This window comes from Doryrhamphus excisus, chromosome 9 (genome assembly GCF_030265055.1).
Source record: "Doryrhamphus excisus isolate RoL2022-K1 chromosome 9, RoL_Dexc_1.0, whole genome shotgun sequence".
Classification (NCBI taxonomy): Eukaryota; Metazoa; Chordata; class Actinopteri; order Syngnathiformes; family Syngnathidae; genus Doryrhamphus; species Doryrhamphus excisus.
In genome coordinates, this window is record NC_080474.1 from 3,132,400 (window position 1) to 3,156,373 (window position 23,974).

A 23,974-nucleotide genomic window follows, 5' to 3' on the forward strand; every position below is an offset into this window, starting at 1 on the left:
AAAAAAACCATATCGGTCGATCCCTAGTACAGATGTCCTTGAGCCTTGTCGCTTAGCCTTACTGTGTTTTTGCTTTCCTCAGATTGAAGAGTTTCAAATGCAAGCTATCATTGAAGACAGGGTGAGAAGAGCAAAGGTGAACAAGAAAGACATGAAGGCCATGAAGCCGTCAGACGGGAAGTTGACCTGCAGGCATTGCAGCAAGTTGGTCTGCACTGGTGATGACATCCAGGTCATCGAAGACATGCACCATGTCAACGTTTCAGCAGAATTTGGGTAGGAATCCTTTTCTCAAGTGGATTTGCGCTCAAAGCTAAAGTGTTCTGGGTTAGGGTAAGTTAGGGTTAGATTGGCGGTTCGAGGGTAAGGCGACTTTTTTCACATTTCGAATGTTTATTTCAGAGTAAATCATCGAAACTTAATAGGTCTTTTCCAGGCTGGAATTGGGGACTCTATTCCAGAGTCAAGGAAAAGCATTGATTGAAATTACTAATGATGCAGCAGCCCATAGAACTTTGATCAAACGAAGGAGGGACATTGTGTTTTTTGGAGTAGGGTTTCACCTGGTACCTATAATCTTTGATCCAGGTCACATTTGGACCCCTTTTGGGGCATCCAGCAACCCTTAAACAGCAGAGTTTGTCTGGAAGGAGTCATTCAGTGCTTACTAAGATGTACTTTTTCATGTGGTACCTCCAAAATTTTAGCCCCTTATTTTGGGTCCCTGTGTCGACACACAGCCGGGGTCCCCGGCAGTCATATCTGCATGTTTGAGTCCATATTTTATGACTCTGGGCTGAGATATTAGTACCTCCTTTGTTCGATCCGAGTGCTCTGGGCCACTGTTTTACTCACGCTTGTACTGTCATGAGGATCCTTCCCTGGCGTTGCGTACCATTCTAAAATGAAATGCAATATTCCTCACAGTCAACTTTTTATACGGAAAGGAAACGCTGCTCTTCAACAACGTCTTCTTGACTATGAGATCAATGGCTCCATCGCATGCAAGGAATGTGGACAGGTAAAATGTGTTTCTATATTTTGAGTTTTAGGTCCAACATGAAGAACTATGAAACATTATTGTTTGGAATTCCAGAGACTTCATTGCAGACCTGATGGTGTGTAGTGAACTCTCAGATTCTGGACTATACAGTAGTACATAAGACAGTACTGGATTTATGCTAAACTGCAGTTTTTTTTTTGCATCATGGCAGCATAGCACGGATATTCTCAACATCAGACGACTAATCTGTAAACAAACATTCTGTACCTGTTACTACATGCGCCCCGCATGGATAGAAAACCTCGTTTTTAGAGCGCTTTGTAGTCGAAAGAATTGTATCCCATTTGCAGGCTTTATAGTTGAAATCGGTGCATTGTTAGCTCCCTCATGCTAACTGTTTTTATGTCTGGAACGTGGATGATTGGCAAAAATATGGTCATGTTTGCTTTTGCAGAATTGGGGCGTGATGATGGTATACAGAGGGATCGAGTGCCCTTGCCTAAAGGTGAACAACTTTGTGGTGACAATCAAGGGAAAGAATATCAGCCATTACACCAAGTGGAGCGAGCTGCCCATCAAGTTCCCGGCGTTTGACTACGTCCATGAGGCCAGATATTTGGCTCAGACATCACATGATGAAGAGACGGAAGAGTGAGGGACGCATTGAGTGTAAAATCCAGCTCTATATGTCCACACACACAAAACTGGGTACGCGAGTCAACATCTCACTTTTAACTGTGATCAATTTGATCATTGATCCCGAATCCCAAATGCAGCAAACAACTTGACAACGCCTCAAATCCCAGATCTTGGCCTTTTCCTTGATAGCACCCTCTCCTTTGGGTGTTTGAGCACCACATCACCCAAATAATAACCCCAAAAAATAATAAATAATAATAATAATAAATAAGGGTGTCTAGTGGTTAGCGCGCAGACCAGGGTTCAATTCCACCCTCGGCCATCTCTGTGTGGAGTTTGCATGTTCTCCCAGTGCATGCGTGGGTTTTCTCCGGGTACTCCGGTTTCCTCCCACATTCCAAAAACATGCTAGGTTAATTGACGACTTCAAATTGTCCATAGGTATGAATGAGAGTGTGAATGGTTGTTTGTTTATATGTGCCCTGTGATTGGCTGGCGACCAGTCCAGGGTCTACCCCGCCTCTCGCCAAAAAGACAGCTGGGATAGGCTCCAGCACCCCCCGCGACCCTCGTGAGGAAAAGCGGTAGAAAATGAATGAATTAATGATTAATAAATAAATAACCCAAACTGCTTTTTCCATCTAAAACACCCTTCCCTCCCCCTTTGACCTCATCCATGCCCTCGTCACCGCTAGACCGATGACTGGAACCGCATTTTCTATGACTTCCATTCAAAATCCTCAATAAACTTCAGTATAATCACTTTCTCGCTCACTCACTCACTCAACATCACCCCTGTCCCAAATTCCTTTCACAGTGGTACCTGTGCTAACGCCCGCCTCAGTATTTCAGGTAATACCTAAAATTTTGCCTTGCGTGTCTTGAGCGTCCAAAATAGTGTCCGGTTTGTTTACGCTGCCACGTTATCGCATCATTTTAGGACACCAGCATTTATAGAGCGATATACCACCTAGAGAAGAAGAGTGTTGGATATTTCAGAATATGGTGGAGTGGCTCCGTCAACGGCAGCAGAAGAACATGTTCATTTTGGTTCATTGATGGTTCATTGATGAGTTCCTGACAACCCAGTCAGGAACTCTACTGCTACCTCTCCTCGACACCTCCATCACTCCTCTATCATTATGTCATGATATGGATACATCACCTTATACTTCTGTATGTGCTCAAAAATGCATCAGGAAGGCAGGAAGTGAACAAATGTAACAGATAGAGGGCTAGGATATAATAAGCTTTGCTTCTTCCTACTCCTTTTGGACATGTGAAACTGTGGATTGATTTATGTGATGCGTTCAATTGTAACCTGATGCATGTTGAAATGAAATGAAACCATGACCATTAGCAATCTATTCAAGGAACCCTTCAAAGTCATTGCAATCTGGGAAACTTGGCTGAACGCGGATAAAGGCATGGACTTTAAGCTGGAAGGCTACCAGATGACCTGCATCAACAGGAAGGACACGAGGGGAGGAGGCGTGGCCTTGTATGCGGACAAACAACTACATTACAAAGTGGTAAAAAATATGTTGGTTGCTATTGACAATATTTTACAATGTATTACTATTAAGATCTGTAAAGCAAAAAGCAAAAACGTGTTATTATGTGGTTTATACAGAACGCCATATAGAAGGGTTGGATCAAAAAAACAATTTCCATATGTGGAGACTTCAATGTTGATCTTCTAAATCCACGCAAGATCAAGGTAATTGACAATTTTATCGACACAATGTATAGCTTAGGTTGTTTCCCAAATTGACCAGAATAACAATAACCACTGTGACACCTTCATGGACAATATATTCACCACTGGTGGGTTTACTAATTAAGGACATCAATCTTCACAATTTATAACCATCATTCCAACAAACGACCAACAGAGGCTATGCTTTCAAGAAGGATTGAGAAGAACAAAAATGGGAGCGTGTGTTCAGTGTCAATGATGTGGATGAAGCATAAGAAGACTTTCTACTTATATGAGGCTGTACGATAAGAACGAAAGGTCCAAAAAGCCAAAGAAAAACAATCAGCCATGGATGACAAAAGGCCTTACTAATTACTTGTAAGAAGAATAACACACTAAACAGGAAATTCATCATTCAACAGACTAAAGAAGCAGAAAGAACATATAAGACTTATAAAAAGAAGTTGTGTGTCAGAAGGAATATTACAGCCAACTATTAGACAAACACAAAAACAATATTAGCGCAACCTGGGGCGTTCTAAATAATATCAGGAAAAGTAATAAGAAGACAGACCACCCTAATTATTTCATGGTTGGAATGGTTGGATGATATGGATGACGGATGAAAAGTTCTACTTTGTCAATTTTGGTCCCAAACTGGAAGAAGGAATTCCAAAACAAAGGACAAGGCAGGAAAGGAATGCAACAATAGAAAGGAATCCTAATTCTATGTTTCTGACAGCTGTAACAAGAAAGGAAATTGTCAAAAATTGTAAAGCAAAAACATCAACTGATTCTAATGGAATCCAAATGGAAAGTATAAAAACGGTAATCAACGAGATCGTAGAACCGCTGATGTAATTTATCACTTCATACTGGGAAGATTCCCCCAAGAAATTAAAACAGCTAAGGAAGTTTCAATTTTTAAAAACGCTGACAAACACAATTCTCCAAAATTATTGAGAAGCTATTCAATAGCTAGATCAATATATTGATTTGAGAATGGATTTTTAGAGCAATCTAACAATCTGGTATCGTACGTATAGATATTTCAGTACGCATGCACACGTCTCAATGTGTCAAGAAAATAGCCCACACTTCCACGAAACTACGAATATCATTCCAGTATCAGTAATATTACTACTATTACTGCTATTTTCATATCAAGTCATATTATTCCCACTTTTTGGAAATACAGTACAATCATTTATTTCATGGATATCAACTATGAGAATCAAATGCCTGGTATTCTCTATGCTATGATATGAAATACTGTGTGTGTGTGTGTGTGTGTGCAGCACGGCAGGCAGGCATGTGTCTGGTTGAAGAGTCTGGTTAGGAATGCAAGAGGAAGTGTGAGGAATCTGTTCAAGTCCACACAGAAGGACGGAGCGCACTTTGGTGGTCCGGTTGTCTGGTGACTTTTACGGATTGTTTTTGTTCGGATATCATTTGGACCGTGTCGTCAAGAAGCTCAACATCCTCACGTGCTGACCTCCAAGGATCATCTGGAGGAGGCTTCATTTTGCATGATGGTCAGTAAAGCAGAACTCGTGTGGGAAAGGAATAGAAAAGAAAAGGAAAAAAAAGTTTGCTGTGACCTCCGCAGGGCGGCAGCAAGGTCATGTGGGTGCTGCTGGGGGCGGTGGTGGTCATCACCTTAATCACCGTGACGGCCGTTTATTTGAGCAGTAAGTTGAAGTTGGAATTGAATGTGTGTGTGTGTGCTTTTGTAAAGAACCTATTTATTCCTGCACATGTCGTCTTGTTCCGGCCCATTCCAGTCCTGTTGTTGATTTATGGCGCACTGCTGTCAAGTTTGGCGCTAATGAAATGCAGCTGCGGGACAAACAGCGCCCCCGTGTGACACAATAGTGCTTCTTTCAGAATCCAATAGTCGTAAAAGGCTGTTTACCCTTGAAGACTACTTCAATGACACCATCAGGTGGAGATCCTACAACCTCTATTGGATATCAGGTACTCCAGAACTGCACTTTTTTTTTTCAACATTTTTGCATTTTTAGCTTTTTTTCTCGTTTTACCTGCACAGATCAGGAGTATCTGCACAAAACAAGAGACGGGAGCATCTTCCTCCACAACGTGGAAACACAGCAGGAGTCGCTATATTTGAGCAATTCAACTTTTGTAATATATTATTATTCATATTTCATATGTAACGTGTTTTTTTTTTAATGCAGCGTGCATGTGTGTTGTAGGAACAAGTTGCCGCCACAGATTACCTGCTGTCGGGGGATTTCAAATACGTGGCTTTTGAAAGCAACTACACAAAGGTGAGTTTGGGACTGAGGGTGGAATTGAACCCTGGTCTCCTATAGCTGTGAGGTCTGCACGCTAACCACTCGACCGCCGTGCCGCCCTAGTTATTTCTTATTTTCTTATTATTATGTCTATTATATTGGGTAATAGGAGCGCAACTGTGACTATAGGGGTGTTATTTCAGGTCTAGAGGGCTCTAATGGTGTTCAAAGGTATAATTATTCATTCATTCATTTTCTACCGCTTTTCCTCACGAGGGTCGCAGGGGGTGCTGGAGCCTATCCCAGCTGTCTTCGGGCAAGAGGCGGGGTACACCCTGGCCAATCACAGGGCACATATAGACAAACAACCATTCACACTCACATTCATACCTATGGACAATTTGGAGTCGCTAATTAACCTAGCATGTTTTTGGAATGTGGGAGGAAACCCACGCATGCGCGGGGAGAACATGCAAACTCCACACAGAGATGGCCAAGGGTGGAATTGAACCCTGGTCTCCTAGCTGTGCCGCCCATGTTTTCATCAAACGACGCATCGTATCAAAAGCAAAAAACGTGGAATTCTGAAATGAAATAAATTAAATAAAAACAATGAGAGAGGGGAAAATATGCAGATTTAAACTCTCAAAAATGACCAGTGTCACTTTTGTTATTATTTGAATATTGACCCAAAAAAATGGGGCGGCACGGTGGACGAGTGGTTAGCATGCAGACCTCACAGCTAGGAGACCCAAGTTCAATTCCACCCTCGGCCATCTCTGTGTGGAGTTTGCATGTTCTCCCCGTGCATGCGTGGGTTTTCTCCGGGTACTCCGGTTTCCTCCCACATTCCAAAAACATGCTAGGTTAATTAGCGACTCCAAATTGTCCATAGGTATGAATGTGAGTGTGAATGGTTGTTTGTCTATATGTGCCCTGTGATTGGCTGGCCACCAGTCCAGGGTGTACCCCGCCTCTCGCCCAAAGACAGCTGGGATAGGCTCCAGCACCCCCGCGACCCTCGTGAGGAAAAAAGCGGTGACCCAAAAAATGGAGAACAAGCCCAGAAATACTCTGATATACTGTAAACATCCAGCAGCAACACGACATTTGGCGTGACTACTATTTGGGTGAAAAACCTACTGAAGCAAGTCAATCATCTACCTGGAATGTTTGCTAATTTAACATTGGCTTTCAAGATAGTAGTAGAAGTATCAAGTAGTGTACATATATATATTTATGTATATATAGTATCAGGGATACTTCATAGGGAGCATTATTAATCTTTGTGATGTAGTGGATGTCGTGAAACGAGCGTGTACTCACGTTGTTCTTGTTTGTGATCCACCAGAAGTGGAGACACTCATTCACGGCGTCGTACTCCATCTATGACAGAGCCAACATGTGAGTAGAACCATTTGACACTAGTGGACTTCTTAACGCTGTCACACATTCCCTGTTTGGCTCCTAGGAGCTTCATCAGCAACGGCAGTCTTCCTGCCGAGGTGCAGTACTTCACCTGGGCCCCGGAGGGAAATAAATACGTGAGTGTGTCGCTGGTTTTCTGCATGAGTGCCTTTGAGCTATGCTGCTATGCAGTTGATGAAGCATGGTAACCAGCACGTCCCGCTCTATGCTGTGCAGGCTTACGTGTCCCACTTCAACGTTTTCTTCAAAGACCACGTCACGGCTGACACAGTACAGGTCACCCACAACGGCAAAAAGAATGAGATCCTGAACGGAGTCCCTGATTGGGTTTATGAGGGTGAGTATACTTATGGCAGCAACCACTAGGGGGGGCCACATGATCAGAGAAATACATTCAGTATTTAGAGGTTCTCTGACTGGCATTCCACCCACACATCCTTAGAAACTGCACAGCTCTCCTGTCATATAAAAGATCTTTGCCTGGCATTTCAGTCAGAGGTCCTTAGAAACAGCAGAGCACTCCTGTCATATAGAGGATCTTTGACTGGCATTTCAGTCACAGGTTCTTAGAAACAGCAGAGCACTCCTGTCATATAGAGGATCTTTGACTAGAGTTTCTACAGTGTGCTCTGAAAACGAGAGAGAGCTATCCTGTTACATAGAGGATCTTTGACTGGCATTTCAGTCACACATCCTTAGAAACAGCATGATACTCCTGTCATATAGAAGATCTTTGACTGGCATTTCAGCCAGAGGTCCTTAGAAACAGCAAAGCACTTCTGTCATATAGAGGATCTTTGACTGGCATTTCAGTCACATGTTCTTAGAAACAGCAGAGCACTCCTGTCATTTAGAGGATCTCGTTTTCAGTGTGTTCTGAAAACGAGAGAGAGCTATCCTGTCATATAGAGGATCTTTGACTGGCAGTTCAGTCAGAGGTCCTTAGAAACAGCAGAGCAGTCCTGTCATATAGAGGATCTTTGACTGCCATTTCAGTCACAGGTTCTTAGAAACAGCAGAGCTATCCTGTCATATAGAGGATCTTTGACTGGCATTTCAGTCACATATCCAGAGAAACGGCATGATACTCCTGTCATATAGAGGATCTCTGACTGGTATTTCAGTCAAGCGTTAGAAACAGCAGAGCACTCCTGTCATATAGAGGATCTTTGACTAGGGTTTCTGCAGTGTGCTCTGAAAACGCGAGAGAGCTATCCTGTAATATAGAGAATCTCTGACTGGTATTTCAGTCAGAGGTCCTTCGAAACAGTAGAGCACGCCTGTCATATAGAAGATCTTTGACTGGCATTTCAGTCAGAGGTCCTTAGAAACAGAAAAGCACTCCTGTCACGTAGAGGATCTTTGACTGGGGTTACTACAGTGATTGTGTTCCAGTGTACTGAAGTGAAGTGTTGTATTTTTTATTTTATGATTTGGTGGTAAATATGAGCCAAATAAGAATAATAGTAGAACATGCTGCTTTGTGTGCGTGTGGTTGTAGAGGAGGTGTTTGCATCAAATGGAGCGTTATGGTGGTCTTCAAGTGGAAGATACTTGGCGTACGCTGAGTTTAATGACACAGAAGTGGAGAAAGTGGAGTTCTCCTGGTACGGAGCTCAGCAGTATCCTGAAACAGTGACTATTCCCTACCCCAAGGTCTGTTGATCTGGAATCATGTGATGCATTACAAAACTACATCAGTGTTTTATTTGTATTTATATACTTTCATTTCTGGTTGCAGGCGGGGTCAAACCTGACTAAGGTCAAACTATTTGTGGTCGATACCACAAACGCATCACACCGCATGCGGGTCCCTCCCCCTGCCTCCATTGCATCAAGGTTTGTGTTTTTCCAGCACAGTCCAGTCAAACATATCAGCGGCTTTTGTGTGTCTAACCCGACAACTCTCCATCCAGTGATCACATTTTGTGCTCAGTGACCTTCGTCACAGACCAACGCCTCGCAGTGCAGTGGCTCACCAGGAAGCAGAATTACCTGCTGGTGCAGATTTATGACTTTGATGGAATCAGCTGGCAAGAAAAACAGGTAGCCGTCACACAATTACAACTTCCATGCTGACTAACACAAAGAATGACTCCTTTTGTTCTCTGTAGAAATTTGAGCAAACAAGCCAGACAGGCTGGATCGGCCATGTAAGTTTCTTCAATCACACATCGATAAACTTTGCTTCAATATGTTATATGTACTTTGTAATTATTATTATTATTAAAAGCCAAGGGTAAATGATGAACAATGACATTTAGAGTTGATGGCGCCAGCTATGATGAGCTCGCTCTCGCTGTGAGGTCATGGGTGTGACATCGTGCTGCTGCTGGATGTTCACAGTTTATTTTCTTTTCAAAAAGAGGAAGTTTTAAGACAACAATGGGTCGAGGAGACACAGATCGCCGCCCACCTGGAGTTGTGTTCTGACGGGCTGCACAGTGGACGAGTGGTTAGCACGCAGGCCCCACAGCTAGGAGACCCAAGTTCAATTCCACCCTCGGCCATCTCTGTGTGGAGTTTGCATGTTCTCCCCGTGCATGCGTGGGTTTTCTCCGGGTACTCCGGTTTCCTCCCACATTCCAAAAACATGCTAGGTTAATTGGCCACTCCAAATTGTCCATAGGTATGAATGTGAGTGTGAATGGTTGTTTGTCTATATGTGCCCTGTGATTGGCTAGCCACCAGTCCAGGGTGTACCCCGCCCCTCGCCCAAAGACAGCTGAGTTGGCTCACTTCCTCTAAAGAGACTGACTAGCGAGAGCCATCAACTATAAATGTCATTTTCATTGTTTACCGTATGCAAATTGATGTGATGATGTCATCCCAGAAGCTTTATTATGTGATTCCTTCCAGTTCGTGCCTTTACCTCTTTTCTTTGCTGAGGATAAAATCAGCTTCTACAAGGTGATGAGCGACACCAGTGGTTACAAACATATTCATCACATCACAGATGTAAGTAGCATCATGTAAGCAGCGCCACCGACGTATATCTAGTCCTGTGACAAGTCAAGAATACGTTCCACAGCCAACACACTGATTCTGTCCCACAAAGCAGTATGTTCCTCTCTACTATGCTAACTATGCTATCATCAACACATTTCATATTCATAGGTCCCCAGTAACTACTCTACATGTATGTGTTACTCATTAGTTCTTTATTAGTTCCTCAGTAACTACTCTACATGTATGTGTTAGTCATTAGTTCTTTATTAGTTCCTTGGTAACTACTCTAGATGCATGTGTTAGTCATTGGTTCTTTATTAGTTCCCCAGTAACTACTCTACATGTATGTGTTAGTCATTAGTTCTTTATTAGTTCCCCAGTAACTACTCTAGATGTATGTGTTAGTCATTAGTTCTTTATTAGTTCCCCAGTAACTACTCTACATGTATGTGTTAGTCATTAGTTCGTTATTAGTTCCCCAGTAACTACTCTACATGTATGTGTTAGTCATTAGTTCTTTATTAGTTCCTCGGTAACTACTCTACATGTATGTGTTAGTCATTAGTTCTTTATTAGTTCCTCAGTAACTACTCTAAACGTATGTGTTAGTCATTTGTTCTTTAGTTGTTCCTCGGTAACAACTCTAGATGTATGTTAGTCATTAGTTCTTTATTAGTTCCCCAGTAACTACTCTACATGTATGTGTTAGTCATTAGTTCTTTATTAGTTCCTCGGTAACTACTCTACATGTATGTGTTAGTCATTAGTTCTTTATTAGTTCCACAGTAACTACTCTACATGTATGTGTTAGTCATTAGTTCTTTATTAGTTCCCCAGTAACTACTCTAGATGTATGTGTTAGTCATTAGTTCTTTATTAGTTCCTCAGTAACTACTCTACATGTATGTGTTAGTCATTAGTTCTTTATTAGTTCCTCTGTAACTACTCTACATGTATGTTAGTCATTAGTTCTTTATTTGTTCCCCAGTAACTACTCTAGATGTATGTGTTAGTCATTAGGTCTTTATTAGTTCCCCAGTAACTACTCTACATGTATGTGTTAGTCATTAGTTCTTTATTAGTTCCTCTGTAACTACTCTACATGTATGTTAGTCATTAGTTCTTTATTTGTTCCCCAGTAACTACTCTAGATGTATGTGTTAGTCATTAGGTCTTTATTAGTTCCCCAGTAACTACTCTACATGTATGTGTTAGTCATTAGTTCTTTATTAGTTCCTCAGTAACTACTCTCCATGTACTCTATGTGTTAGTGTGATGCGTGTACAGTATATGGTTCCAATGCACAGCCATTATTATGTAAATAACACTAATATAATATAGCTACGATAATTGTGTCTTGCCGGCAGTCGGGTCATGTCATGGTGTGCCTGCGGCTGCACGAGTGCTGCCAGCTCCCGGGAACCGCGGTTCATTGCAGGAAAATATCACTTCCAAGGGAAATTGGATGTTTTTTTTGTTTTTTTCTTTCTTTGCGTCATCTTGTTCGTTCCCAAACAAATCTGGCGTAGAACATTTCCTTTGAGATTTGTGCCAATCACAAAGGCCCAGACTAACTCCAGCCATCTTTGGAAGGGCAAAGCAAGTGCTGTTACTGCTGGGAAATGGGAAGTCATCTACATATCCAAAGTGACCAAAGATGCCATGTGAGTGAACGCCCCCCCTCCACGCGTGGCAACGGGTCATTGCAACTAATGAGTCTTCTTGTCTGCAGATACTTTGTGAGTAACGAGTATGAAGGCGTTCCTGTCAAGAGAAACCTTTACAAGTCAGTCAACTTTTCTTGCATGCTGCTTCTTTTAGCCCACAAACTTTTGGCACTGAAAATAAAAGGGACATTTTGTTATATTTGTATGTTGTTTTTCCTTTTGTTAAAATAGGCTAAAATGTAAATATCTAAATATATAGTCTGTTTGTGACTTTTTCAATATGGCTGTTAGGATTACTATACAGGAAATGACATTTGTTTGTTTGTGACGTTGTTTGTGTGTCAGGGTGCCCATAGGAAGCGGAGCATCGGGCCGTCAGTGCCTCACCTGCCGCTTTGAGGAGGACAGGTGTCAGTACAACTCAGCCTACTTCAGCATCAACGCCTCCTACTACCGCTTGGACTGCTACGGTTGGCCACACGCCTTTCCTCATGCGTCTTTATTGTTTGTGTGACGCCCGTGAATAACCCTGTCAGTTTGCTTGGACCAGGACCGGGTCTGCCCCTCTACGCGCTCATGGATAACCGGGGCCCAGGTGCAAGTACGTAAACACGCCGCGGGCAGCTTCATACCAGAGTCCTAGCATATGACGACATTCTAAACACTCTGATGGAACAGTGTTGCCTGGGTTAACATCCGCCTTGGTTTTCATTTTCGCATCCAAAACGTTGCCTTGGTTTGTGTTTGCCTGATTGTCTAGCGTCCTGTAGCATCCTCCGTCATACATGCCACACATCAACATCCATCCGCTACGTCACCGCTCTATTTTCTTTGGAAAGAAAATATGTTAAACAACCTACAACCTTGATAGTTACTTGGCTGTAATACTATTATATTTGGCCCAGTGGTTAGCGCGCAGGCCACAGAGAAAGGACACCGGGATTTGATTCTCCCCTCGGGCATCTTCTATGTGGAGTTTGCAAGTTCTCCCCGCGTGGGTTTTCTCCCGGTACTCCGGTTTCCTCCCACATTCCAAAAACATGCTAGGTTAATTAGCGACTCCAAATTGTCCATAGGTATGAATGTGAGTATGAATGGTTGTTTGTCTATATGTGCCCTGTGATTGGCTGGCCACCAGTCCAGGGTGTACCCCGCCTCTCGCCCAAAGACAGCTGCCCGCGACCCTCGTGAGGATAAGCGGTATAGAAAATGGATGGATGCGGAATAATGTCTTTTGTTCATTGTTGCTTTACCGGGCGTTTTTCCAACAACCTCAGGAAAAAGTGATATCAAATGTTGAGTTGTCTGTCTTTTTCCATCATTTGTAAAAGTAGAATTATTGTCTCTAAAACGTTTTTTGGGTGTCTGGAACGGATGAGTTGGGTTTAAAACGTTTGTTTTGGTTGGAGTTCGTCTTGGTTTGAAAACAGGTGAATGAAACAGATTAAGGCACCGCCGTATTCCAAAGGGTCACATCAAATTCACATCGCCACAGAGGGAACGGGGCAAAGATAACACAGAGAGGCTGAAAAAGTGCCTCTTTTTTTCTAGTTGATTGCCTCCTAGCGGCTCTTTGCTCATTCTATAGCTGCGAGTGAATATGAAATATAGATTTATGCTTCCTTTATGGTATGAGCTTATCTGGATTTCAACATCGTGTCCAGTAGGCTCCTTGCAAATAGCGGAATGAATGAAGCGTGGTGCCGCGATGCTTCACGGATGCAGTGACGGTGACGATGCTTTTCATACAAGGCAAGAATGCATGTAAACATTACATGACAATAATAATCAGCTAATAATAGCCATCAGACCAAGTTCAGCCACTGATTGCATGACCAAAGCACACAATGACTGAAAATGTTCCTCTGGTCGCATCTTGAAGGTAACCTACGGAGCAAATGATACTCATGATAAATATCAAAAGTCCATGCTTGCTAAGATTAGCATGAAGATAAACACGCAGGTATGGTTTCTCCTAGAGATGTCCACCCTGGAAGATAACCAGGACCTGGACAACATCCTGAAGGAATTCCACATGCCGACCATGAAGTACGGCACCTTCAAGGTGGCAGGATTCGGTAAGCTGATGTCAATGTAGGCCATAAAAAATAATATATAATATTATATATATATATATATATATACACACACCGATCAAACGTTTGGGATCACATGGAAATGTTTTTGGCCAGTCTGAGATATGGATTTTCTTGGCAGTCCTGAATCCATGAAGTCCAGCATCCCGAAGTGGCCGCTCCACTGTTGGTACTGACACTGGTGTTTGATGGCTAATATTTAGTGCAGCTGTGAGGCGTCTTTGTCTTAAACTACACACTCTCAGATATTTGTCTTCTTGCACAGTTGTGCATCGTTTTTGTGTCCTTGTTAGACCCAGTTTGTGCTGCTCTCTGAAGGAGTAGAGAAGTAGTTAATAGCATGGTAAGAGATTTTTGTATTAGTTTTGATTTTTAGATGGGTTTTCTAATCATCTATTAGCCTTATAAAAGGCCTCGATACAAAAATGTAGATTGTTCTTTGAAAATCCTCTGATTAATTTTAATTGTTTGTGAAATAGAAAAAAATGTTTGTGAAATGGAAATAATTGTTTGTGAAATGCATGAAAATTAGTTTTTCTTTGGAAAACAAAGACATTTGCAAGTGATCCCAAACTTTTGAGAGGTAGTGTATATATACGTACATATATATATATAACATAATTATTTATTTACAATTATCTAATAATTATTCTTATTATGATTATCATCCTTACACAGATCTTTGGTATCAGATGATGTTACCGCCTCATTTCAAGTCATCTAAACAATATCCTCTTCTCATCGACGTGTAAGTACTACACCTGCACATCCTGTACAGTAGTAGTAGTAGTAGTAGTCGTACAATTAGTGGTAGAAGTAGTATTAATAGTAGTATGATGATAGCATAGAGTATAACAGTAGTAGTTGAGTATAATAGCAGTATGATAGTAATAGTAGAGTATAGTCTAGGAGTATGATAAGTAGAGTAGTAGTAGTAGAGTATAATAGTGGTACAATGTAATAGTAGAGTATAGTAGTATGACAGGTAGAGTAGTACTAGTAGTATCATAAGTAGAGTGTAGTGTAGTCGTATGATAAGTAGTTGTAGTAGTGCTAGTCGTATGATAAGTAGTTGTTGGAGTAGTAACAGGGTATAATAGCAGTACGATAGTAGTAGAAGTAGAGTAGTAGTAGTAATAGTAGAGTATAATAGTATGCTTGTAGTGGTAGAGTAGCATAATGAGTAGTAGTAGTACAGATTGTGGTACGATAGTAATAGTAGAAGTAGAGTAGTAGTAGTAGTAGAGTATAATAGTAGTATGATAGTAATAGTATAGTAGAGTAGTATGATGAGAAGTAGTAGTAGTAGTAGAGTAGAATAGTAGTATGATAGTAACAGTATAGTAGTAGTGGCAGTAGTATAATAGTGTAATAATAGCAGAGTATAATAGTGGTATGATAGCAATAGTAGTAGAAGTAGAGTAGTAGTAGTAGTAGTAGTAGTAGTAGTAGAAGTGGAGTATAATTGTCGTACAATAGTAATAGTAGAAGTAGAGTAGTTGTAGAGTATAATAGTAGTACGATTGTAATAGCATTAGTAGCATTAGTAGCATTAGTAGCAGTAGTAGCGCTAGTAGTAGTAGTAGTAGTAGCGGTAGTAGTAGTCGTAGTAGCAGCAGTATAACGTGTGTGCACCCAACCCGCCCGCCCAGGTACGGGGGTCCGGCCAGTCAGACAGTGGACTACCGTTTCAAGTTGAACTGGGCCACCTTCCTGTCCAGCAAGTACGGGATGGTGGTGGCCAGCTTCGATGGAAGGGGAAGCGGTTACCAAGGCGACCAGGTACTCCACGCCATCTATGGGCGCCTGGGGACCTTGGAGGTGGACGATCAGATAGCGGCTGTCAGGTACGTCACACAGATGTAGCGTATGTCCTCCATGGTATGCTGCTGTATCTAGCTAGCTCACTAGCTAGCTCACTAGCTAGCTCACTAGCTAGCTCAGGGCTGGACAAAGCTTTGGATTCAAACATTGGCGGCGGGGTCGTCAATGGGCAGGTGGCATCCTACGAAGTAGCACACTTGCTCATAAATGAACACCTCACTTCAAAGTCTTCTTTCAAAATGCCCGCAAGGCATGCCAGGTAGTCCAGTTGCAACAATATATGTGAGATATGACGAGTACCTTAACTCCTCCTTGTTTACGTCTGACCACCAATCGAGCAAAACTTCAACAACCACGGTAAAAACCACAAGCTACCTAGCATGCCTTGCGGCAGCAGTGTATTTTGACACATGTGTGCATCGTGATGACTCAGCATTTGCGTGTCATTTGCAGATAATTGGGTTGACATTATTTTCTGTGCTTTGGTTAGAGTCCGTCTTGGTTAGTGTTGGCCCTTCTGGAAGGGATCAATGATGTTAACCGAGGCCCCGCTGTATTCCCAACAGCAATCTACACATTCTCATTGTGGCACAAAATGCACCCAGCCGCCACTGAAACATCACTATTCATCACAAATTCATCCCTTTTCCAAAGAATTAATCATGATTAATTTTCCGCTTTGTGCAAAATGTGGCCGTTTTACTGCGTTTTATGGAGGCAAAATAACAGTTCTATAGATTTGCATGAAATGAAAATGCAAATCAGGCTAAAAGATCATCTCTCATTTTTCAAGTTGACTTGAGACCATTTGAGTGCGGATGTGGGGTTCCCGAGCATCCCTGAATGCATCAGCTTGTACTTCCTTAGGCTAGACCAGGGGTCAGCAACCCGCGGCTCCAGAGCCGCATGTGGCTCTCCAGCCTCTTTGTTGCGGCTCCCTTTGCAATGCTTGAATATTTTTTAGCACCCGTGTGGTGAAAATGCACGTCTTTGTTATGAGTTTACAAAAATCCAACTTTGTGTGAGACCATGAATGCATCCTGACTGAGTTCTGACTGGTGACTGAATGAGCAGACAGGATGCTATCCAGTTCTCTCTGACAGGTTAACATGAAGGGAAATGAGTAATACTTTGAGTTATTTGAGTTATTAATTATTATTAATGAGTTATTTGACGATTCTAAAAAATAAATTAGAGCTCATTTAAAAACAAAAGTTTATCTCCAGTACTAGCAAGAGTACTCCAACTCGTTTTTTTTTTCCCCTCCAATGTTGTTTTAAACATACAACGTTTTGCGGCTCCAGGCTATTTTTCTTTAGTGGGCAAGTGGGTGAAATGGCTCTTTTCATAGTAAAGGTTGCCGACCCCTGGGCTAGACTGAGGCCAAGAATATTCACTTGGTCTTTTGCTGTTTATTTACCCCTCACATGCGGGCGTAATAACGACGTGTGCCCCTGAATGCACCTCACTGTGGTCTCCAGACAAAAGGAGGAGGTGTTTATGAATAGGAGTTACGTTTTTACCGTGGGAATTGAATTTCAGGTCAGAATCATGGTACAAAAAAGAAAGTGTCAGAGTTAATGTGCTATATTTGCTTGCCCGAGTATATTAATACTATCGATTATGTACAGTATACTGTAGTATGTTAGATGCTTTGAAGAGTGCTTGAACTTGTTTTTTTTTTATTTTGTAGGAAATTCATCGATTTGGGTTTTATCAGGAAAGACAGGATAGCCATATGGGGCTGGGTAAGTCTACTGATTTTTGGGTTTTTTGTTGTGCCCCCTTCCCCCTGACGTTTTATTTCCCGGATGGGTTGCCAGTCCTACGGTGGCTACGTGACCTCCATGGCCCTGGCTGCCGGAAGCGGACTTTTCAAATGCGGAATAGCGGTCGCCCCGGTAGCCAAGTGGGAATATTACGGTGGGTGGACGCACACGCAAAGTCATGCAAACATTATGCTAAAAGAATAAATCATTATTAAATTCATTAAACTGAATTAGCAGATTTAGCATCCGGAGTTAGCATCTTGCCAACAATCTCTCCCTGTGAGTGACGGGAAGAAAAGATCTGTATGTAGTGTATAGAAATGATGAAATCATTTTTTTTATATACAAGCTGCAAATTTCCAACAAAGATGGATATGAAAATGATCTTTCCTAAAGAAAGTATGTATCTATGTATATGCACGCTGTACAGAGATCAGCTTTCTTTGCACGTCTGGCAACCAGGCGTTGGCAGTTTAGCCGACATCTGCCGACTGGCCAAGGATGCCAGCATGCATCTGCTCTACCGTCTTTCCTTGGCAGAGGTTACTTTAGCAACGCCTGGAGAGCAACACGTCACTGGTGCTTTTTTGATGTATTTAGGGACACTTAAATACAAGTTTGGGGCCGTGTCTATGTATTGGTTTCTCTCCTGGGCCATGTCTATGTATTGGTCCCTCTCCTGGGCCGTGTCTATGCATTGGTTCCTCTTCTGGGCCGTGTCTATGTATTAGTTCCTCTCCTGGGCCGTGTCTATATGTTGGTCCCTCTCCTGGGCCGTGTCTATACATTGGTCCCTCTCCTGGGCCGTGTCTATACATTGGTCCCTCTCCTGGGCCGTGTCTATGTATTGGTTCCTCTCCTGGGCCGTGTCTATACGCTGGTCCCTCTCCTGGGCCGTGTCTATACGCTGGTCCCTCTCCTGGGCAGTGTCTATACGCTGGTCCCTCTCCTGGGCCGTGTCTATATGTTGGTCCCTCTCCTGGGCCGTGTCTATACGTTGGTCCCTCTCCTGGGCCGTGTCTATATACTGGTTCCTTTCCTGGGCCCTGTCTATGCATTGGGTCCTCACCTGGGCCGTGTCTATACACTGGTGCTTTTCCTGGGCTGTGTCTAATCATTGGTTCTTGTCCTGGGCCGTGTCTATGCATTGGTTGTTGTCCTGGGATGTGTCTATGCATTGGTTCCAGTCCTGGGCCATGTCTATACGTTGGTCCCTCTCCTGGGCCGTGTCTATATGCTGGTTCCTTTTCTGGGCCGTGTCTATGCATTGGCTCCTCTCCTGGGCCGTGTCTATACGCTGGGTCCCCTGAGCCGTGTCTATGCATTGGTTGTTGTCCTGGGATGTGTCTATGCATTGGTTCTTGTCCTAGTCTGTCCAAAATGAAGGAGTTATGTGTCAACCATAACTTGTCAACCTAAATAAAAGTTATGTACTTGTCATAAAATGAATGTTCCAATGTGGTGTGTAGTCTCGTCTGGTGAATCTACATCGGAAAATCCAGAACAAACATGACCCGTTAGCATATGGCTATCTCTATGCTACATGATGGAAAGACGTTTTCCAAGCGTGGCTGAGGCTGCTTTTGTGTGCAGATGCCGTGTACACCGAACGCTACATGGGCACACCGACAGAAAACGCCGACTCGTACAAGGTAAACATTTTGTCAGTGTTTTTTTGGAATGCTTTTCTGCCAATGGATCTTTTTGTACTTTCCAGAATTCCACGGTAACGGGCCGAGCGAAGAACTTCAAGGGTACAGATTACCTGCTGGTCCATGGCACAGCAGACGGTAAGAAGAAGCGGACGCACACGTTAGCATTAGCACTCGCTACGGCACACAAATGGATGGAAAAAAACGCCAACGGGCAAATAAGTGCAAGTCTTTCCCGCAGACAACGTCCACTTCCAGCAGGCAGCGCAGATCTCCAAAGCTCTGGTGGAGGAGCAGGTGGACTTCCAGGCCATGGTAAATATTAGCTTGCTTAGCTAGGAAGCGGAGCTAATATTGACCTTCACGCTGGAAACATTTGCCTTCTTTGTCACGCTTGGGAATATCCGCATGACCCTGTTCCTTGTTTCCATTTCCAGTGGTACACAGACAAGGACCATTCCCTCCGAGGCTCCGCCTACCGCCACACCTACACCCTGATGAGTCACTTCCTCCACAAATGCCTCATTTCTTCCTCCTAGATCTACCACCTCGAGTATCGTATCCATCTCCACTTCAACCTGTCATGGATGGTTTTTACATCAGAAAGTTGCTGTTTGAAATAAAAACTATTCCAATCAAGACAACGTGTGATGGAGAACCTCATCCAGCACAAAAAAAACCTCATCAGCCTCCAGAAATGTCGGAAAAGTGCAAAATGTTTGTCAGAGATCTCTGTGGTGTCACGACGGCTGCTCTGAGCGTGTGCCCGAATACAGTGCACCTTGCTGGGCCACAGCAGGTGGCTCCTCCCCCTCTATGCTTTGGTTCTTATTTGACAGAGAAGAGAATGACCACCATTAAAGTATTCTTCATTTCTCTCTCCTCTTTTCTCAGTGATTTTCCTTATGATACTACAAGCATTTCCCACAATGACGACCTGTTCCTCCTCATATTTTGGCTTTATTCTTCTGTTTCCCATTTTCATGTCATCCTATGACTTTATTGAACTTTTTCCACACATTCTTTCATCGCATGTTCCTGTTTTTTCTTTGAACGTTAAGACTTTATTCTCTTTGTACACAAAACTTCAATCTTTTTTCTTTCGTATATCTTCTGATTTTTTACAACATATTTCTTTCAAATTTCCACTTGATGCTCCTCAAAATGGAAATTCCTGGAATATTTGTTATTATTTGAATATATGTTATTCTTGTAAAACAACTAATATTCCTAAAAATATATGTTATTCTTGTAAAACGACTAATATTCCTAAAAATATATGTTATTCTTGTAAAACGACTAATATTCCTAAAAATATATGTTATTCTTGTAAAACGTCTAATATTCCTAAAAGTATATGTTATTCTTGTAAAACGTCTAATATTCCTAAAAATATATGTTATTCTTGTAAAACGTCTAATATTCCTAAAAATATTCCAAGTATATTTTCTACATTTCCACGTTCCACTTCTCCAGGTAAGAATACATAATTATTACAGTATATACAGTAGTACCACTAGTACTCCAGCAGTACACAGTAGTACCACTACTACTGCAGCATTATAGTCACACCACTAGTATTCCAGCAGTACAAAGTAGTAGCATTAGTGTTTCAGCAGTACAGTGGCACCACTAGTACTCAAGTGGTACCCTACTACTCCAGCAGTACAGTGGTACCACTAGTACTCCAGCAGTGCACAGTAGTACCACTAGTACTCCAGCAGTACAGTAGTACCACTAGTACTTCAGCACTACAGTGGTACCACTAGTACTCCAGCAGTGCACAGTAGTACCACTAGTACTCCAGCACTACAGTAGTACCACTAGTACTCCAGCAGTGCACAGTAGTACCACTAGTACTCCAGTACTAGTAAGTATATTTCCTACATTTCCACGTTCCACTTCTCTCCACTTGATGCTTCTCAAAATGGAAAAATTCCTGGAATATTTCTATGTTATTCTTGTAAAACGACTAATATTCCTAAAAATATTCCAAGTATATTTCCTACATTTCCACGTTCCACTTCTCTCCACTTGATGCTTCTCAAAATGGAAATTCCTGGAATATTTCTATGTTATTCTTGGAAAACTACTAATATTCCTAAAAATATTCCAAGTATATTTCGTACATTTCCACGTTCCACTTTTCTCCACTTGATGCTTCTCAAAATGGAAATTCCTGGGATATTTTTATGTTCTTGTAAAACGACTAATATTCCTAAAAATATCCAAGTATATTTCCTACATTTCCACGTTACACTTCTCTCCACTTGATCCTTCTCAAAATGGAAATTCCTGGAATATTTCTACTTTATTCTTGTAAAACGACTAATATTCCTAAAAATATTCCAAGTATATTTCCTACATTTCCACGTTCCACTTCTCCAGGTAAGAAGGTGATCTTCCAAATCAAATGTTGTGGCTGATGTGAGGTGTGCCTAATAAAGTGGCCGGTGACGTGCGTGTTTGGTGAGATGGAGCGTAAAAGAGCGCCCAGTGACGGAGGAGTCGCCCGGGAGTGTGCCCCCCCCCACACCCCAGCTATAAAAGAGGGAGTGCCGAGCGTGGCTCATGAGAAAGCTGAAGAAGCCAGAAGGAAGAAGGAGGGTTCCTGTCCAACAAACACTTCTTTCCGTCTTTCAGGTGAGGCTTCTGTCGCTTTACGTGCGGGCGACATCATTCCACATCATACCGAGGATCGTTTTTATAAACGTACCTGTGCGTCCGTTCCCTGCTCCCAGAAGGTCCCCAGACAGGATGAAGCACGCTCACTCTTTGGCCGGACTCCTGCTCCTCATGGTCATCCACAGCAGCCGGCAGGCGTCTGACCCCCACGCTGACACCAGGTGAGCTTTTCCATGGTGACTCCATATTGTGATGTTGCATCCTACGTACTGCTACGCCCTTTGGAACCATCACCTTTGCTTCCAAAAGGGCTGAAAAGAAGATGATGATGGGAATGCTTTTTAGAAAAGCTCCTTCTGGGTGGAGGGGGGGGGGGGGGGGATGGACAAGGTCAAGATATCCTAATGACCAGACTGAGATGTTTCATACCTTCCTCCGTGGATCAAGTCACTGAATGGCAGCCGTTTGGACTCATCTTCCACGGCACACATAGCATTAGCATAGCATCGTCTTCTTCGGCTGTAGCAACATGGAAGCTAGCGCAGGAAAGATGAGACACGTGTCTGTCATCAGGAAAAAAAAAAGTTTTTTTCTAACTTTTTGTCTTTTTTAGTAATCAGTAGGAGAACATAAGTAACTTTCAGGAAAATATCGGTTCCCCACTAAAAAAAAATGTATTTCCTAATAGACCACCATGCACTATTGAGTATTGTTGTGTACCGTGTGTGTATTAACATCCCTGCAATGCAACTTTGTGCGCTCTCACTTCCTCCTTCCTGTAACGTGTTCTTCTTCCGCCTTCTGCTGCCACCTTATGGACACTTGGGAGCATTGCCTCATCTACCAGAAGGCTGGACACCTTGTGGAGGACTACTGTGTGATTGGACTCACCAGGCCTTGTTTTCCTTCCAGCGACAAGTCGGTCTCCGGTGAAGGGCTCCAGCTGTCAAACACCAAGAGACACTCGGAGGGAACCTTTTCCAACGACTACAGTAAATACCTGGAAACCAGAAGAGCTCAAGACTTCGTTCAGTGGCTGAAGAACTCCAAACGAAACGGGTGAGCGGGGTCGTAGCCGGTGGTAGTTTTATCAGAACAACGAGGCAGGATGGGAGTGACCGTGTGGTGTTTGTAGAAGCCTCTTCAGGCGCCACGCCGATGGAACCTACACCAGCGACATGAGCTACTACCTGCGGGACCGGGCCGCCAGGGACTTTGTCACCTTGCTGATGACTGGCCGAGGACGACCACAGTAGACGGAAACGCCGCCCCGCCCCCGCCCGCCTTGGTGCCAATAAAGCTTTCACCACGTGTCACAGCAGCCTCCTCTATTTTCTTTACCTTTGGCTAGTCTCAGCTAGCCTACGTTAGCTTCAGCTCAACAATCACACTTCCTGTACAAGATCGCCACGTATGCCATTCCTACATCCACGTCATATCTACTCTACTGCTGGATTATTCATATACCTTAACTAGAACTGATCAGAGTGGAACCTGACAGCTAGCTTTTGTATCCTTCCCCTAGACCATGATGTTGAACAATCTATGCTCTCAGGTCATGTGACCATGTTGGCCACCTTAAATAGCCTTTCTCATGATTGGCTTCACTTGTGTATGCAGGTCAAGGGTCAATGAACTTAAGCAATAATTAGTGTTAAAGGTATTCAAATCAATAAAACAACAAGGATACCCAAATGTATCCACTTGCCTACTTTAGTTTACATAATTATTACAGTATACAGTAGTACCACTAGTACTGCAGCATTATAGTCACACCACGAGTATTGCAGCAGTACCAAGTCGTAGCATTAGTGTTCCAGCAGTGCATTGGCACCACTAGTACTCAAGTGGTACCCGTCTACTCCAGCAGTACAGTGGTACCACTAGTACTCCGGCACTACAGTAGTACCACTGGTACTCCAGCACTACACAATAGTACCACTAGTACTCCAGCACTACAGTGGTACTACCAGTACTCCAGCAGTACAGTAGTACTACTAGTACTCCAGCAGTGCACAGTAGTACCACTAGTACTCCAGCACTACAGTAGCACCATGAGTACTCCAGCACTACAGCGGTACCACAAATACTCCAGCAGTACCACTAGTACTCTAGCAGTAAAGTAGTACCACTAGTACTCTAGCAGTGCACAGTAGTACCACTAGTACTCCAACAGTACACAGTAGTACCAGTAGTATTCCAGCACTACAGTAGCACCATGAGTACTCCAGCACTACAGCGGTACCACCAATACTCCAGCAGTACACAGTAGTACCACTAGTACTCCAGCAGTAAAGTAGTACCACTAGTACTCCAACAGTACACAGTAGCACCATGAGTACTCCAGCACTACAGCGGTACCACT

The 23,974-nt window shown here is 42.9% G+C and overlaps 3 protein-coding genes across 8 annotated transcripts in view; 2 read left to right on the forward strand and 1 right to left on the reverse strand.

The window, feature by feature from the left end:
• The window catches only part of LOC131135726 (C-type lectin domain family 4 member M-like), a 38,462-nt gene extending 14,845 nt beyond the window's left edge, over window positions 1-23,617 (reverse strand). For 3 of the 4 annotated variants that reach the window (XM_058081964.1, XM_058081963.1, XM_058081961.1), the window contains exons 1-2: window positions 22,039-23,617; window positions 21,701-21,920 (exon numbers count right to left, since the gene is read on the reverse strand). The gene's annotated coding sequence lies outside the window, so the exon portion shown is untranslated. Of the gene's footprint in view, window positions 1-6,925; window positions 7,547-21,700; window positions 21,921-22,038 lie in introns of those variants that run through there. The other variant, XM_058081965.1, reaches the window with a different exon arrangement.
• On the forward strand, window positions 1,661-20,049 carry fap (fibroblast activation protein, alpha). 3 transcript variants are annotated; one of them, XM_058081881.1, is made up of 28 exons: window positions 1,661-3,174; window positions 3,276-3,362; window positions 4,640-4,876; window positions 4,951-5,032; window positions 5,229-5,318; window positions 5,392-5,486; window positions 5,558-5,632; window positions 6,951-7,003; window positions 7,071-7,143; window positions 7,244-7,364; window positions 8,529-8,683; window positions 8,769-8,866; window positions 8,944-9,073; window positions 9,142-9,180; window positions 9,887-9,985; window positions 11,570-11,640; window positions 11,709-11,762; window positions 11,989-12,113; window positions 12,194-12,244; window positions 13,623-13,721; window positions 14,418-14,487; window positions 15,392-15,586; window positions 17,257-17,311; window positions 17,387-17,486; window positions 18,926-18,984; window positions 19,050-19,122; window positions 19,226-19,299; window positions 19,422-20,047. In XM_058081881.1, the coding sequence occupies exons 3-28, from the start codon at window positions 4,871-4,873 to the stop codon at window positions 19,521-19,523; spliced, it is 2,244 nt and encodes a 747-aa protein (XP_057937864.1). In that variant the 5' UTR covers window positions 1,661-3,174; window positions 3,276-3,362; window positions 4,640-4,870; the 3' UTR covers window positions 19,524-20,047. The 3 variants fall into 3 exon arrangements, with proteins under 3 accessions (XP_057937864.1, XP_057937865.1, XP_057937866.1); XM_058081882.1 differs by lacking the exon at window positions 12,194-12,244 and having other exon boundaries at window positions 19,422-20,049; XM_058081883.1 differs by lacking the exons at window positions 1,661-3,174; window positions 3,276-3,362; window positions 4,640-4,876 and having other exon boundaries at window positions 4,963-5,032; window positions 5,126-5,318; window positions 5,392-5,632; window positions 19,422-20,045.
• gcgb (glucagon b) lies at window positions 21,742-22,865 on the forward strand. The gene is made up of 3 exons (XM_058082042.1): window positions 21,742-21,830; window positions 22,522-22,668; window positions 22,745-22,865. The coding sequence occupies exons 1-3, from the start codon at window positions 21,742-21,744 to the stop codon at window positions 22,863-22,865; spliced, it is 357 nt and encodes a 118-aa protein (XP_057938025.1).
• Window positions 23,618-23,974: the final 357 nt, after the last annotated feature.

What these genes read in the sequence shown, in the direction of transcription:
- fap (XM_058081881.1), top strand. An exon ending in GACGGCCGTTTATTTGAGCA is followed by an intron (nt 5,033 to 5,228) that starts GTAAGTTGAAGT and finishes TGCTTCTTTCAG; the next exon opens with AATCCAATAGTCGTAAAAGG. An exon ending in AGCCAAGTGGGAATATTACG is followed by an intron (nt 17,487 to 18,925) that starts GTGGGTGGACGC and finishes TTTTGTGTGCAG; the next exon opens with ATGCCGTGTACACCGAACGC.
- gcgb (XM_058082042.1), top strand. Translation starts at nt 21,742, where the DNA reads ATGAAGCACGCTCACTCTTTGGCCGGACTCCTGCTCCTCATGGTCATC. An exon ending in GACCCCCACGCTGACACCAG is followed by an intron (nt 21,831 to 22,521) that starts GTGAGCTTTTCC and finishes TTTTCCTTCCAG; the next exon opens with CGACAAGTCGGTCTCCGGTG. An exon ending in AAGAACTCCAAACGAAACGG is followed by an intron (nt 22,669 to 22,744) that starts GTGAGCGGGGTC and finishes TGGTGTTTGTAG; the next exon opens with AAGCCTCTTCAGGCGCCACG.